The sequence below is a fragment of the Solea senegalensis genome, linkage group LG9, assembly GCF_019176455.1.
Source record: "Solea senegalensis isolate Sse05_10M linkage group LG9, IFAPA_SoseM_1, whole genome shotgun sequence".
NCBI classification, from domain to species: domain Eukaryota; kingdom Metazoa; phylum Chordata; class Actinopteri; order Pleuronectiformes; family Soleidae; genus Solea; species Solea senegalensis.
In genome coordinates this window covers 20220092-20237441 of record NC_058029.1, presented here as the reverse complement: position 1 = coordinate 20237441, position 17350 = coordinate 20220092, and the positions used below count along the sequence as shown (strand labels likewise).

Below are 17350 nucleotides of genomic sequence, written 5' to 3'. Positions count from 1 at the left end.
GAACACATACTTTATTACTTTAGTAGTGTATACCATAAAGCTTTTTGCTGTGTAATGACATACTCACTGCATTGATTAGGTCGTAATTAAAAGTGAGTCTCGCTGGGACTGTTCAATACATGGAAAAATAATAGCAGCGCTGCCATTAAACACTATCTGAGCAGGACAGGTGGCGACAAACATTCAGCTTAATATTCCCATTTGAGAGCTCTTATCTCCCAAACCAGCTCTTCATTTCACACAGAAATCTGCAGGATTTCCCTTAATGTGGCTTTTTATTTTATGTGTTTGCATTCTGTTGAAGCATAATGATCATTTTTGTCATTTCTCATTAGAAGGAGGGGGAAAATATCAGTTGTTTTGGTTTTTTGGTTGATGATTGTGTGAGCGGTTACTCTCTTTGCCATAGTTTAGTTCAGTTTTCACAAATCTTCATATGCAATAGAAACACAATCCACAATAGTTAAAGCAATATGTAATTTATATATTTGTCAGTTTGTCATGCGCTGGAAGAAATAGCAATAAAGTGAGTGGGGGAAAAAAAAATAAACAAAAGAAACAAGAACAGTGAACTGATTCATTCTGTAAATGTCTGTCTGTGTGTGTGTGTGTGTGTGTGTGTGTGTGTGTGTGTGTGTGTGTGTGTGTGTGTGTGAGATGCTGAGAAAACAAACACATACACACACAGCTATCCTATCCTATAGACAAAGTGTTGTCCCTACAACCCAAATCAATACTAGTTAATGCCTAAACTCAAGCAGCTCCTCAGAAATGAGGCTGGGCCTCATTAGGACCAGGTTTTGTTCTCCATGAGGACTACTGGTCCTGACAAGGTCAGTGTTTGTACCAGAAAACGTCCTAAAGAGGTAACAAATACCAGAACACACACACAAACAGAAGATGCTGACCCCTCTATTTACTGAGGTGCTGGAGTTGTCGAAGCAGCAAAATCACCTATCAGGCGTCGCCGCGCTTCTCTCCCTCTCTCTCTCGTCTGCCCTCCACCTCTCCAGCATGATGATGGGACTAATATCCCCAAAGAGATGTGAGTTATAACAAGTTGACCTTCACTTTAATATCTCATCAACTTACAGTCTCCCTCTGTACCTCCCTCTCCTCTTTTTTATCTGCCCTTCATCTCTCTTTTGCTCTCAGTTTGTCTCTGTACTGCGACACTGCAAATGTTTCACCCTCTTGCGACGAGCTCTTTGACAGCCCCCCTCCCCCCCCCGCGCTGTTGTTTGTTGATACGAGCGCTGTCCTGTCTTGTTGCGTTTCATCAATGATCTGTTTTTACACCCAAAGTAAACGTTGTCCATTAATGTTGAACAAGACAGTGACAAAGAGAGAGGGATACAGAGGAGGGTAAATACAGTAAGACCTATCATTTCATATACATACATATACATATGTATATGTATGTATATAAACCATCACAGCACATTACTTAGTGTGTTTATTTTAAATGACACTACATTGACATCCATTTGCTGGAGCTTCCCAGTTGTTTTCCTGTATTTTACTGTGATTATGGCATACATTACTGTGATTTAGCCATATCTATCTGTTTAAACACTGTATTTAACTATAACTATATAATATCCATCCAACCATCTTCTACTGCTTTATCCTCCACGTGAGTGGAGTCCATCACAGGGACACATATAGAGACAAACAAACCCTCCACTCTCACACTCACGGTTAATTCAGAGTGTCCAATTTGCCTAATCCCCATATTGCATGTTTTTGGACTGTGGAATGAATGCAACGTCCATACAGAAAGGCCCTTGTTCTGACCGCTGCACCAACCGTGTGACCCTATCACTCAAAGCCACACATATAGTCATTTCACGTAGTTCTGGAACATCGTTTACAGTGTTTTTAACTTCATCTCCGCCTCTGGAGAGGATATATATCCCCATGTTCGTTTGTCTTTTGAATCACAACATTATGTTATAATGAGGTTCGTGTTGAGTCGTGTTACCAAATGTTTTTTTTTTTGTGGAGCAGATTAAGTTCCTGTAGCAAATGCTGACGTTGCTGACATTGACTGTCAACTGCCTCATTTCAGACTCTGTAACAACCTTCACTTTATCCTTGACAGTATGTGCCTTTCTGTAAGGGAACCTCCAGCGCTGGTTGGAGGAATGTGTGCAAACCATCACTCACTGTCACCTTGGCATGATTTCATCGCTCTTCTTCACTGCTGCTTCCTCTTCCTCTCTCTCCATCCCTCTACTATTTCAATCCCCCCCCCCAACACACACACACACACACACACTCATGCCCCGAGGTCAGAGTGTGCTGAAGACTATTGATACCGTTACTAAAAATATAGGATTCCTCCACCAGCCGGCTAAAAATAGAGCAAGGGACACGAACCACAGGAGACAAAGAAGGAGGGGACACGAAGAGGAAGAGGAGGAGAGACAGATAAGAGGCAGCGGGGAGGTCATTAAGCTGTGATATTTTATTGCAGTTCAACTGTATTTAATGCTGGGTTAAATGAAAGTGTTTGACCAGTCTTTTGGATGATCTACAGCTTCTGTAGAGGACAATAAGGAGAGTGTAGAGGATAATAAGCGCCATAAATCAGTAGGTTTGCTCTCAAGTTTGAAACATACATTCCAGTTTTATCTGTATTTTTGTGTGTAGTTCTACTTAATATAATGGCAAGTGACGAGCTGTTAATCTTAGCTCAGAGATGACTTGGCAAACACAGAGATGTCTCCTGCAGCTTTATGCTGAACATGTCCTCAGAAAGACAGTGGACAGTAACCGTCAGTTTACTTTGTGAATTTAACTTTATCCTCATCCATCTTTTAATGTGACATCTGTTCTACAGTCTATTTGTTCCTGTCCTGTTAGTGCTTGTAAATGTCAGATTTGTGTGTGGATGAATACTTTATGAATTGTCAATTTCTTCGTTGAGTGATTGTTTGCAGATTGCAGAAAGGCTTGCTCTTTTAGATTTGATTAGATTTGATTATTTTCAATTGAATTGAATACATCTAACAAATAAAGTTTGACACAATAAAAAATGGTAATAAACCCAATAAAACAAGTACAGGTTGGTAAAAGGGGAGGGAACTACACACACACACACACACACAAGCACACACACCCTCTCTCTCTCTCTGTGTGTGTGTGTGTGTGTGTGTGTGCTCCTGCTACAGTAAGTCTCTGTTGTAGCCAAAGTAGCTCGCTGATCAGATCCACCGCAGTGCCTGGGACATAAAGAGTGATAGAGAGAGTGAGGGATTTAGAGGATGGGTAAGGGGGCTTAAAGGTAAACACACAGGAGGGGGCGAGAGGGAGAGAGAGAGGGAGAGAGAAAGAGAGAGAGGTATAGGGTGGGAGGAACAGAGAGAAAGCCCAAAAATCTACCAAGCCTCCCTAGTGTGAGGTTTCTTCGTCTACTGCCGTGTGCGCACGACTCTCGTGGCAGGGTGAGTGTTTTTCTCTTACAGTATCTCCTTCTCTGTGTGTGTGTGTGTTTTATTTGCCATAAATGCAGCGACGCCTTTCAGTCTGATGTAGTCGCTGTAAATGTCTGTGTTTGTGATGACAGCTGAGTAAAAACGAGCAGGATTCGAAACGTGTCCTCGTGTCGTGTTTGCGTAAAGACCAGTGCGCACCTAGAGAGAGAGGGGGAGAGAGAGGGAGAGAGGGAGACAGAAAACCCAGCTCGCCCCTCACATACATGTACACAGGCGATTTGAATTCCATCTAAATTCTCTGTGTGAGTCGTTCACATGTTCCCTGTTCTGTTTATCGTCTCCAAACTCCGCGTGTGTGTGTGTGTGTGTGTGCGTGCGCGCGTGAGTGAGTGAGTGACAGCGGGGGTGAAAGAAGAGGGTGGGGGGTTGTCCTAACTAATCCGATAAGCACATCACTGTTTCATTCATTCACTCCTATTTACATACATGACACTAACAGGGAACAGTGAGGATGTTCATGCGTCTCCTTTGCTCCGTGAAAAAGCTGCCACTTTAATTAGACCGTGTGTGTGTGTGTGTGTGTGTGTATGCGTGTAATGTGGGCAAAAACCCACCCACTGAGTCACGATTTCTCTTTTTCGGTTAGTTCTGGAGTCACAGTTCCTTAATTTTCTCAGATCCTGAGACGCTGCATAGTGGAGGTTGGGTTAGTTTAGCGCAAGTGAGTGCGCGTCCCCGTGGTGCGCGTCCATGTTGTTATGGGTACTCTCTTTTCTATTTTTTGGGCCAAGGTCTTTTCTCTTCTCTGTGTAGAATCTGCTCCATGTGTTCACGCTGCTTCCTTTGCCAAACACTTCACCCATTCATCCTCCTCTGTCTCTGTCGTCTTTCTGCTGCCGTGTGTGTGTGTGTGTGTGTGTGTTTGGATGTTTCCTCCACATCCTCTCCTCTTGACCGTCACTCCCTATTTCTTCTGGTGTCTCTCCGTCCTGGAAGAGTGCGAGGTGATGTCAGTCTGTGGAGAGAATTAAACCGTTGTCCCTCTGGTGGCTCCTATCTAACCAATTGAATTGGCTCATTACTTTCTGGGTGAGGGAGCTGAGGGGCCTCTATCTCACAGCACTAAAATAGGAATGTTATCACAAATCTAACAGGGAACCTGGTATTCTTTTTCACTCACAAGTCACTCCAAATGCCATTTTTACAAAAGCTGCAATGCCTCTGTGGAGGATTGCTATTATTATCATTATTATCCTTATTATTGTTATTGTTCCAAAACATGGTTAGAATGGAGGTGAACTTGGTTTTCCTTGACAGTAAAGCAGCAGCATGGGTAAGAGATGAGGGAGCTGTCCGTGGTGCTGAACCAGTTCAGAGGAGCCACTCATTTTTGCAGTGTTGCAACTGCAATTGATTTCACACTTATCCCTGACCACTTTGGCACATGTTCCAACTGCTGGAAGGTGTGATTATTTATCCCAGAATGCCACTGCCCTCTGCTCACTGGTCATCTCTTCTGTCCCCTCCTGTGTCTTTGGTTATGTGTCACACGAGCTCAAACTCGATAACTTCTGTCTTCCCTTCTCGACCAACACTCCCGAGTTACGGCGGCAGCAGCCACAGCAGTCGTTGGGCTCGCTGCCGAGCGAGTTGAAGCCGCTGAAATTAGAGACGATGAAAAGAATAAATATTGATGGAACTGGTGTGAAATGAAGGAATTCATGCGTTAACAGAACTTATCACACCTGCATGACATTTTACCTACACAAGATCCAATGATTAATTGTCGCATAAACTCTTCATAGAACATCAAGTCATTGAAGTTGATTGACAACAAACGGGCACAAAAGACTGCAGTAGTTATGCCCGATGAGTTAGTTCATTAGTAAAATTCCACAACAACGGTTACGTGTCTGTGATGTGTAACTTTCTTAAAATGTGGCTAATGTGATTTTACACAGTTGTTTCCACTCACATCTATTAGACACAGCTCATACTTTACTCCATCTTCTTTCTGCCTCTGAAAGCCCTGATTGGACCAAACTTAACAAATATGATTTATCTGGTGTGTGTCAGACTATGCTGCCTCTTACAGTTCAGGCTGAATCATTTCCTTGTTATATATTGTGCTTCTACTGTGATAGTTTTGAATGACTGCGTATTAAACAAGTGTATATGTATTTGTTGCTAAGTTGGCGCATTTATCATCATTTTCCCGTGGACATAACTGTATTCATCCATGTTCCATTCAATTTCAAGTGACTTTAATGTACTCAATGGATGGACGTGCAACATCTATAAGATACAATGTGAAAGTCACAGCGCGCATATAATGAAAAAGAGATCTGCAGCCACTGACAGATGCCATCAAGCCATTAGGTGCTATACTTTTATATTGTGTAGTGACTATAAATCTATGGCACATGTACAAATATTGACATGAAACATGGTGAAAAACACGAGGTTATACACAATATTAACTAAAAAGCACAAGACGGCGCACGGGAGAGCCATCAAATTCACATAAAGATGAAAATAAGTGGGGGAAAAATGAGGTAAAACAACAGATCAGTTACGTTACATTAGTGATCCCCCACTGTAACACATGATGCTCTGTATAACTCAACCAAATGAGGGTGATTACAGTAAATACCAGTGCCACTCTGGGATTCATTTACTCCCCCCCTTTACTTATCTGACAAGTCATTTGTCAACAAAAGTGCAAATTAAGCAGAGACTACAGGCTAAACAATCACACACACACACACACGTTTTTATATAGTTATGAGGACCATCATAGACATTATATAGTCCCTCGTTCCCTTAACCTTTTTTCTGCCTGACACTGATGCAATAATGCAATCTTGAGTATCTACTGATACCACTATCAGTCAAACACAGTATTTTTACCCTCATAAACAAATAAAGTATAAAACCACAATCCTCCAACAGTGTGACAGACAAGTGCAGCTCTCGTTCACCTCCCAGTCACATAACAATGGTCGTGCACGTTGGCTTTTACTGGATACGTACAGTGAGCAGACTGCATTGGACTTTACTTTGTCCTTTTTCAGATATCCACTCCACGGACGCTGATAATTGAGTTTACTCATCCTTCATCTCATCTACACTTACCCTAACCTTTACCTTCTTCCAACCCATACACTAAAGCAAGTCTTAACCCCCCGAAAAGGCCTTTTTAAAGGTGTGAGTACTGGCTAACATATCCTCAAACTGAGGCTTTTGAGCCAAACGTTTGTTCTCTCAACCAGTGAAACACATGAATGAATATTACACATATTCATGTGTATATATACATGTATGTATATATATATATGTAGAGAGAGGGAGACTCACAAATTCATATAGACAACATGCTCAAAAGATCTGCAGTGAAGTCTTTCTCAGTCAACCAGAACTAAGTCACAGAAAGACCGTGTGTGTGAGTCATAAACGACCTCTCCTTCCCCTCCTGCTCTCTCTCTCTCTCTCTCTCTCCCTCTCTCTCTGTATGTGTGTGTATGTGTATTAATGTGTCTTCATTTTTTTGTTTTTTTTATTCTTTGCTTATAACTTCAGTGGTTTACCATGAAGTCATCATCTGTTGCACTGGCTCCTCTCTGACCTTTCACAGGATTGGCTGTTGGTGGACGTGTCATTAACTCCTCTTTGGCAAATAATGAGACAAGACAGAAACAGCCAGTAGCTGTTTGCATGAGTGTACATCACACATCTCTGTCAGTGATTTGCTGCACACGATGACCTCCCCTCCGCGACCTCTTCCAAACTTAAACCTTAATGTGAATCTCTGCAGATTGCATGTGCACTTCACCTCTCTTCCTCTAACCCCCTCTGGCTGCCTCGATTTGCCCTGCAGATGAGTTCGTGCAGCAGCCGCGCGTTGACCATCCTGTCCACAGTGTTTGGAGCCTGTGGGCTTCTCTTGGTGGGGGTGGCCGTGTCCACAGACTACTGGCTGATCATGGTGGAGGGCATCATCCTCCAGCAGAACCAGAGCATGGAGGTGAAGATGGCGCTGCATTCAGGCCTCTGGAGAGTTTGCTTTGTGGCTGGTAGGAATAAACATTTGACAATTCAAATATTAAAAGACAGGATGTGTAAATATTCTGTATGGAGGAGACAAAGAAGTAGAGTGGAGCAGCAGAGTAGATCGGAACTATAGCGTGGAATCATAGTTGTCACAATATGTTATTGTTACCTGTGAGAAGGACTGCAGAGACCTCCATGTTTCTTTGTTTTTTTTTTTTTTCTCTTCATGCATCACTGACGCTAAGTGACATTTCTGCGCGTGTGTTTCCTCACAGGGTCAGAAAATGGCAGATGTGTTGCATCGGAGTATTTCGCCGAACCCGACACAGAGATCACCACTGAAAACACAGCAAACATCCTCAGTGAGTAAATCCTCCATCAACCCGAGGATATCACACATCATCCGCTGCAGAATCGCCCTGCTGATTGATTATGGACACCAGAGTATGGGAGTTATTTTAGAGGAAAGCTGCAACTTTGCTTTGATTGATGAGCAACAGAAAATGAATTTTAAACTTTGCATACCTCATCAGGTCTCCAGTCGTTTCCTTTTTAAATAATGCTAAAATCCCATGTTGAGTTATGCAGGCGGCTTTTCTAGTGGCAGGAGATGCTGCTTTTCTCTGTTTTATATCATCTTCATCATCCACATTTTAAACATGTAGGAGCATAGATATTAAGAATAAGAACATGTCATTGTATTTACAATGTGGTTTTGTTTCAGTTTCCCTGAGATCATTACATGTGAGATAGAAAAGCCTGGACCTTCCACCATCACTTTAAAACGGTTAATTTAGATGTGTAAATATTACGTATATCTTAAATATATCTGATTTCACATTGGTATGACACGGTCTTGAAAAATGACACGGCTTTTTAATTACAATAAAATATTGAAGAAAAAAAAGAATGAAAGCTGAAAACATAGACGTTTGTTTACATTGCCTGACAGTGACATTGCATTTTATAATCATGTTTATATTCTATACTTTAAATGAGTTAGAGAACACTTGGTTTTATGCTGAGGGAAAACAAATGAAATACTGTGCACGATCAAAGACTTTGTTATTGTCGTTTTTCATTATGCAGAAACAAAATCCAGTTTCTCTTAAAAAAACATGAAAGAAACATTTAATTTGATAAATAGCAGTCAAATAAAATGAGAGCAATAGCAATGCCATAGCCCTGTATCTGAGGGTTAATTGCAAAAATGTGTTATGAGTAGATTATAATTATGAATGCCCTCAGTCATCATCATTCACCTTCCCTGCAGTTTGTTTATAGGACACATTCCATCCGCTCTGAGTAACGCTGTGACCTTTCTGTCCCCACAGAAATGGTGCGTACAGCCACACCCTTCCCGATGGTGTCGCTGCTCTTTGTCTTCACGGCCTTTGTCATCAGTAACATCGGACACATCCAGCCTCAGCGCACCATCCTGGCCTTTGTGTCCGGCATCTTCTTCATCCTCTCAGGTGGGACTCATTAGTCATGTCCCGCTGTCACCACTCGCTGACTCCATGACGGATCACCACAGGCTGGCCGGCGTGTCCCATGTGTGTCCCATGTGTGTCCCATGTCACATGTGGACAACACGGACACCTGCAGCGTTTTCTTGTTAGTTTGTTCGTTACAAAACATTTTGATTTTATGTGAAAAACACTCAACCCAGATTAGTTGATGATCAAAATAGTTGACGACTAATTGATCAACAATTGATTAACTATTTGTTACAGCCCGGCTCTTAGGCTGCGACAAAGTCATGGATGAGAAGACGACGTCTAGTGCAAAAACTAACAAAGTTTATTTACAAAATAAGAACATAATCAGTGTCCGTCATCAGTCAGTGGCGGCATGTGTGGATGTGTGAGTGCATGGATGCATAAAGCAAAACTAAACACATAACAGCCACGCCGAGGCCCACGCGGATGTTGTGTGCGAGCTGGTGGTGAAAGACAGGGTTTTTATTCTACATGGATCCAGGTGGAGCTCATCACCTCAAGATGACTCCGCCTCCCTGAGCCTGAAAAAGAAAAGGAGTGAGTCCTACTCTGAAATGAAATGAACCAGTACATGTAAAAAAGAAAATGACCTTTAAGCAATAGGAACAGGTTTATTCCTTGATTTTAGGATGAATGTAATGACCATGCTTGAACAGCAGGTGGCTGTAATGCTCCCATCTCTGGTGCTCTGTGTGAAGAGTAAAGCTAAACTGGACCTCATGTTCTGTGAAGTATGTTTCACTTATTAGACATATTAGCAGCAGCAGCAGCAGCAGCTTCAGCAGCAGCAGCAGCAGCAGCAGCAGCAGCAGCAGCAGCAGCAGCAGCGCTCAGAGGAGCTTCATGACTCCACAGCTCTGATTTGCCACAGCAGTGACTTGCTGATAACGGCTGCAGGAGAATAATGAGTAAAAATGTTATGTAATGGAGCTTATGTAATGTTTATAACCTCTGCTGGAAGTGTCGCAGCAGTTCACTTTATGAAGTATTTTGATAATACCCCCACCACCACCACCACCACCACCCCCTGCTTGTTTTCTTCGCTTGTTCTCGATGCTTTCTCCCTGTCACGGCGTTTCCTTCCACTATTCACTGTGTTTATGGACTCTGTGGTGAATGTATCTATTCTGCTGGCACCACAGTGGTCTGATAAATATTGTAGTTGTGAGTCCTTGTGTTCTGGTTAACGTTACAGAATTGAGAGAATCAGCATGAAGCCACAGATGTTGTGTCTTGGTTTGAGGCTGGTGTCTTTCTGTTTATCTCTTCTTCTTACAAACGCGCCACACACATCTTGCTTATGCACTTTTTTGGGCGATGCGTCATTTATTTTATATGTATTCTCCCCCTTTCTCTTAAATTTCCATCATATGCTTTTGCAAATACTTGCACATGCGTGTCGTCCTGTGCAGGACTGACAGCAGCATGGTTTCTGCATTTGCCGTTCTCGCCTGATGTTAAACTGTCAGTTAATTTAAAGGACATGACAGCAGGCGCACTTAAATATTCAAGCATAAAGCTAAAAATACTTACATTTGCTGCTTATAGCATGCAGCTTTCTTTGAATATTGATTCTTTGACATCGGCCATGTGCTGGATCTCGTGCATGTAACATTCATAAGGCAGCGCAGAGAGCATGTGAGTGTTCCTGGTAGAAAGAGGGAGATTTTAATGTTGTATGTGTTGCTTCTGGGTGAAAAGCCAATTTAGATTTTCTGCGATTACACACATGCTGACATTTACGACGCGCGCTGCAGCGTGTTATTTTGAAACTTTGTCAAGTATATTATATTGCTTTGACCCGCATGTGTTCTGAAATATGTGGAGATGGAACTCTTTTCAGAGAAAAGAAATTGTGTTCTCTACTGTTGTGCAGTGTAGCACCTACTAAAGCATTTTCTTCATATATAAAATAAAGTGTTTTATATCCCATCTCTCTCTTAAATACTCTCCACGCCGGTGAAGTTGACTGAAGTGCTGTATAACAGCCTCCTCACTCTCTCTTCAATCTGTGCCTGTGTTGATGTGCTTCGTGCAGGCCTGAGTCTGGTGGTGGGTCTGGTGCTCTACATCTCCAGTATTAATGATGAGGTGATGAATCGGCCCAGGGAGCCGGAGCACTTCTTCAACTACTACTACGGCTGGTCCTTCGCCTTTGCTGCCTCTTCCTTCTTACTCAAAGAGGTCAGTCAGGGCTGTGTAAGGACATGTGTGGCTGTTTTTCCCACATTTGCTACACACACACACACACACACACAGACACACACAGGGGATATACTTTCATGACGACATGGCAATGGTGAATTTTCATGGTAGATTTTCCCTGCAGTTCAGCCTGCTGAGTGTGCAGGCAGGTAACCTGGTTAGATGTGAGGAATCAACGGTTATGATGCAAAACTGCAGGGTTTTTAGTGTCTGTCTGTCGGGGTCCTCACATGTGCATCCGCGCATGATGTCGTTTCATGCGAATACTCTGCTCATCTCCTCGCCTCCTTCTGCCTCTTCCCCATTATCACCGGTGTTGCTGCTCCTCATGTGGTGCAGTGGACACAAACATGAACTCACCTCCTCCCTCCCTCTGTCCTCCTTCCACAATTGTTCTAAATGTGATTCCTGCCTTTGCCTTTTGTTTTAAACCTTTACAGATATAATATGTAGCTTCTCAGCATTATATTATCCAAACACAATCAGAGAGAGTATTCTACATTTTGTTACATAAGCCAAAGTACCTCTAACACTATAAATCCATACAAATCTTACTTTTAAAGGTAACAGACACTTTATTTTGGTCGCCTTTTATTGTCATTATCGGCTTTACCAATGTGTGTATGAAATGGAGGGAAGGAAATAATTTAGCCAGTGTGTTGTCTTTACATTGTGAGTATTTGTCACTTTGATCACAACCAGGAAGTAAGAATATACTGATTAGCCACAAGGGGGAGACTCAGCAGGTTAAAAAAAAGAACTTTGACTGAAAATCATTCTCACTTCATTTATAAAATCAAACAAACACTTTCCAAACAAGTGTAGGGTCTGCATTTCTAGTTACAGGTCATCTACAATAGAACATGATATCCATGTATGTATGGATGTAAATTATGTTCGCATTTACAGCAAGTCCTCCAACTGAAACATAACTGGGTCATTTGGTCGACCCCTGAATACGACCCTTAGGTACGATTTTAGGTTGTGAGGTTAGAGTTAGGGCTAAAAAAGACAGGACTAGGGAGGAAGTTACAGACGACGGCATTAAAAGAAATTTTGACATTACATCCAAGCTACCAGATTGTTATTTATTTATTACCACTAGGGGGCGCCTATTTTAAAGACGCACCTATGGGTCGTAATTCCTGCAGATGACGCTGCGTAGTTCATTTTTCGTTGGAGGACAGTCTCCATCAACATGGCGCTGGTCAAATCACCAATTTCAAGGCTTCACATACGAGTTTAGATTCTTATGGGTAATCTCACAACCATTCAATTCCCATGATCCTCTGCTGCCTCACCAACGTCATCAAACTGGATTTATTGTTATTATTTTGATTGAGAGAGAGGCCCTTAGTGGCTGGAAATACATCTGTGCTTGCGTGCAGTCGTTACACCCTGTACATCCTTTTTTCATTTGGTCATTTTTACTCAAATTTCCCCAGCTCTTCATGTCTTCGAAGACTTATTGACTCTTGATTTAATGTTTCTACATTTGTCTCTCCTTGTCGCCTCTTCTCTCTCCTCATCTCTCACTGATTTCTTTTTCTCACTCGCTGTCTCAGGGGGCCGGGGTGATGTCAGTCTATCTGTTCATGAAGCGTTATGCCGAGGAGGAGATGTACCGCCCCCACCCTGCTCTCTACCACCCCCGCCTGTCTGACAGCAGTGACTACAGCGGCCAGTTCCTCCACCCAGAATCCACCTGGCCCCCGCCAAAGCGAGGCCGCAGCACCTCTGAGGCCTCCAGTGACATCTCCATCCAGCTCAACCAGGCGCCGCCAGCTCCGACCAAAATCAGCCTTCAACCGGGAGGCCACGGGAGCCCGCCCTCTGGTTCCTCCTCTGCAGGCAGCTATCCAATGCCCCCTCAGTCTGTGGGTTACCCCTCCACACACACCCTGCCCAGGTCGCACCCCTCACATCCCCAAGGCCAAGCTTTCCCCAGGCCCCCGTCACCTGTACCTCCTCCTCACTATCATGCACACATGCAAATGAACGCCTCTCCCTGTTAGGAGGTTGTGGAGGTAAGGAGAAACACTCACTCTTCATAATCACGTATACTGTACATTTAGATGTGGATGAGACTATTATACTGAGCATGGATTGCAGATTATGTAAGAAGAAATAGAGCGAGAGTTTTAAAACAAAAAAAATGGTTGAAACGGATGATTTTTATACATCACATGGATTATACAGAAACTGCAGTAGACATAGAGAAACACAAAAATATGAACATCGGGGAAAGAAACTGAGAAATTCACTTTTGTCCTAAAGGAAAGAGGCAAAAAATGTCCTGAGAAGACTTTAGAGGTTAGTTTGAGTGACAGAGAAGATACAGGGTGAAGCAGAGCGAGGCAGGGAGAGAGCGAGGAGCTGCAGGATAATACACACTGCTGCAACACTGCGGGAAATGTGTGTGCACTTGGAAATGTACAATGTAGAACACTGATCACCGAGACAGAGGATGCACATAGTTTTATACGTAAAAAAAAAATATATTCAAAAAAAAGAAATAAATGAAATATGTACCTTTTTCTAAAGAGGTAAATGTGATAAAGTACAGTAATGTGCAAAGGTCTTAGGCCAACATTAGATTTGTTGTTTTAGTTTCAATGCTACGATGATCAGACAGTATAATTATTTCTGAACACAGAAAATACAGTATGTCGTTTTAAACCAATAACAATTGTGTCAGATAAAAACTGCTTTTACAGTAAAGTATTTAGTGTGACCTACACTTTTCTTAAACACTCTTTAAATTAAAATCCATTCATAACTTGCAAGCTTTCATGAATTCTGCAGCGTATGCTCTTTTCTTTTTCTCTGAATCTCTTACATCATCAGTCCAGTTTAAAGTACTACTACTACAATATTATATGTATTAGAAGAGTGATTCTGAAATGAGAACACACTGTACGCGGACGTTTTTAAGAGGTGGAAGATATTCTGAAATATCACCAGGACAAATCAACTTTATGTTTTACGTATTTGTTTAATATATAATGTGTGTGTGTGGTTTTTTTTACCTTCTTGTACATAAAACTGCACACAAGGACTTCCATAGAGCTTACATTAGTTATGTATGAAGCTTTGGCACAAGTCACATCAGGATAGTATGTGACTCATTCTGCTCAGCACACGACAAACCAATAACAGACACTCTGCCAGAGACGCCATCCATGCTGGACTGAAGAAGGACGCGCTGGACACTGATACAGCAGTCTGCTGCCCTCCACTGGCCATTGTCCTGCACTGACTCTGGACCAGCCTTGGGTCTGGTTCATTTCTGACGCTGTTATCAATAATTGTGGCTTTGAATGTGTGTGTGTGTGTGTGTGTAACATGGTGGTTCAAAAATGTTCTCACACTTTGTGTTTCCGGAGGTAGAAGTGAAATTTGCACTTACAATACCACTGTTTGTGAAATGCAGGTCCTCTTACTTTTGACATCACTTCAACAAACAGGTGGTGACTCGTTTATTCTGACATATTTGCTGGTGATTTGTGAGTTTGCGTCACGCCGTGAATTTAGGAGGAAATACGCTGGAAAAGTACGCTTTGATATAAATGTGTTAAACGACAGCTACTGGTGATATTCATCAAGGGCTGACTTGTTGTTGTTTTGTTGTTCACACATGCTCCACTATAAAACACTTCATAAATATTTAAATGCACACCACAATGTTAGATACTGGTAGCCATCTTTATAGTGCAATCTGTAATCTGCAGATGAAGAACTGAAAATGTCCTTTTATCATCATTTTATTGTGTTCTGCTCATAAATATAATTATAGCCTAAAGTAAATTCAGTGACTCTATTATAATTGTACAGAATCTGCTGTTATTTTTATGAATTGACAAAGTGGCTCTTCCATGTATTGTTTTGTATTGTAGCAATTCCCTCAAACGCCACAAGGTAGCAGCCTTTAGCATGATGTTATAAATCCCCAACGCTTCAGCCAAAGAGCTCTTAAATGCTGTAGATTTCGTGCTGCTCATACTCTGTACAGATCAATTGAACTCTTGTAAAGACGGACCTGCATGTCAAACCAGTGGTATTTTAATTTAGAGTATTTATATTTTGTTTTTAAGGCACATCATGTGTAAAAAAGAAAAAAATCTCTGTAATGAGAATTAAACCACAGTGTCATTGTGTAATGGCTGGTTTTCATTATCACTGTGATGCTCCAGAGAGGGAAACACACGGATGCTGTATGGGATGGAAAGAGGGAAATGTGACGTACGCCCTCTGAAATATCATCTTAATTTCTTGTTTTGTTTGTTTGTTTTTTCACGCTTTGTTGCATATATGCCATTGCACACATCCTTACTGAAGTGGAGTCCAGTGTAACTAGACGTCTGCTTTTGTTGCAGTTAGGGGGTTAAGTGCCTTGCTCAAGGACACATCAGCCGTAGCTGTAAAAACAAATACAAGTATTTCCCTTTCTTGACCTTCAGGTTAAAATTCCACCCCTAACCTTTAGACTACTGTTGACCTTTGTGACTGTGGACACTTAGCTGCATTTCTGCCCTTTTTCTGATTTGTTCTCATATACATAACTGAGCTTTTTTATGTTGGTGCCTGTTTAACTGCAGCATTTTTTTGTTGTTTTTTTCATCTCTGTACCTCTTTGTTTTTCCCTCTCAGCCCCCGAGCCTTTTTCTTTGCCTCTATGCGATTATATAAAAGGGTGTAGCTGTGCTTGATTCTGGAGAAAGCCTTGTTTTCGTGCACATAAACATCTTTGTAAAGAAAAAATAATGGAGGGAAACAATTGCTTTTTAGTGCTTTGGCGCCGTGAAATTGGGGAGGGTTAGGTTTCATGATTCAGCAGAAGTTGTAAAAAAAATCACTGCTTTTTAAAGTGTTGACATCTGTCACTCACTTTTTCTCACGTTCCTCTGATATGAAATAATTAAACTTTTAAGTTTCGACACGTCTGTGACCTCATTTTTGTTGGGATGTGGTTCAGATTTCTCTTTTCAAATCTGGAGTTTTGCTGTAAACATGTTTGCGTATGACGGTAGGATTGCCACAAATCATTTGGAGGCTAGTTTTAGTTGTAAATTGTTATAATACATGGTCATGGTGGCCACGCATGGAAATGTACTGGTTGTGTGTGAGTGGACCAGTGGGTTTGAACCAGACTTCCTCTTCAGTCACGGTAAGCCTCGACAGCCAGAGGGCGAACATTGATCACAGTTTTTATGAGTGTATGTAGTTTGTGCATGACTGCATTTGTTTGCATATTCATGAAGGTTCAAAATATTCTCAATCAAAACAACCTGGGAAGTACCACACAGTATTACAATGTTACAGTGAATTATATCTATTCAATTTGTATTTATACATTATATGGGTTTTTGTTAGTTTTGTTGTTGTTTTTATTTTATTTTTGGTCAAGGTCAAAATGAGATTGCTTTAAAGGAGCGGCCATGTTGTGTACAAAACAAGCCGCTCTGTGGTTGGTGACGGAACAGAACATAAATTATGTTAAACCTTTAAACGACAATGTAAAGGATTCTTATGTTTGTTGATTTGTACAAACAACTGATATCACTGTGGATCACAGGGTTTCAAAAATGTCCATCAATCAAACCCATGGTGTGTGTGTGTGTGTGTATTTTCTCCAGGTTCTCCAGTTTGGACACACTGACCGCAGGTGTAAGAGTCTCTGTGTGTTGGCCCTGTGATGGACTGGTGACCTGTCCAAGATAAAGCGGTGATGAATGAATGAATGAATGAATGAATGAATGAATGAACAATCAAACCCTCTTTATAACCAAAACAATAAAGGATGGAATGCAAGTACAAGCTTTTCAAATCAAATCAGTAGGTGAGCTGATTACTGTAAAACTCTACCAGGCCAGGTGACATTTCTTGTCTTGTTAAGGTCTGGAGTGATAAAGGTCTTTATACTTTATTTTTATACAGCCTCTGCTGTCAAATTTAGATATTTCCAAAAAACTTGCTTTGGCCTGTCTAACTCTCTCCAAGAAGTATTAATGTTAATAATCTAGATGACATTTGGTTTGAAATATTCCAGTCGTTTATGGACTCAAATGAGGGTTAATTCACTGAAAAGACAATTTTACAACCTCCAGGTTCATATATATTATACTAATACTATGTCACCGCTTCTTTTAAATG

General features: G+C 41.6%; 1 protein-coding gene across 2 annotated transcripts; it reads left to right on the top strand.

Moving 5' to 3' along the window:
- The first annotated feature begins 2454 nt into the window (after positions 1–2454).
- cacng7b (calcium channel, voltage-dependent, gamma subunit 7b) lies at positions 2455–14549 on the top strand. Of its 2 annotated transcripts, none has more exons than XM_044034934.1 (6): positions 2455–2595; positions 7318–7513; positions 7766–7852; positions 8825–8965; positions 11031–11176; positions 12763–14549. In XM_044034934.1, exons 2-6 carry the CDS (start codon positions 7318–7320, stop codon positions 13210–13212), a joined length of 1020 nt encoding a protein of 339 aa, XP_043890869.1. In that variant the 5' UTR covers positions 2455–2595; the 3' UTR covers positions 13213–14549. The 2 variants fall into 2 exon arrangements, with proteins under 2 accessions (XP_043890869.1, XP_043890868.1); XM_044034933.1 differs by lacking the exon at positions 2455–2595 and adding an exon at positions 2618–3449.
- Positions 14550–17350: the final 2801 nt, after the last annotated feature.

Coding starts and splice junctions, on each gene's coding strand:
- cacng7b (XM_044034934.1), top strand. CDS start 7,318: ATGAGTTCGTGCAGCAGCCGCGCGTTGACCATCCTGTCCACAGTGTTT. Junction 7,853..8,824: donor AAACACAGCAAACATCCTCA/GTGAGTAAATCC, acceptor CTGTCCCCACAG/AAATGGTGCGTACAGCCACA. Junction 8,966..11,030: donor CATCTTCTTCATCCTCTCAG/GTGGGACTCATT, acceptor TGCTTCGTGCAG/GCCTGAGTCTGGTGGTGGGT.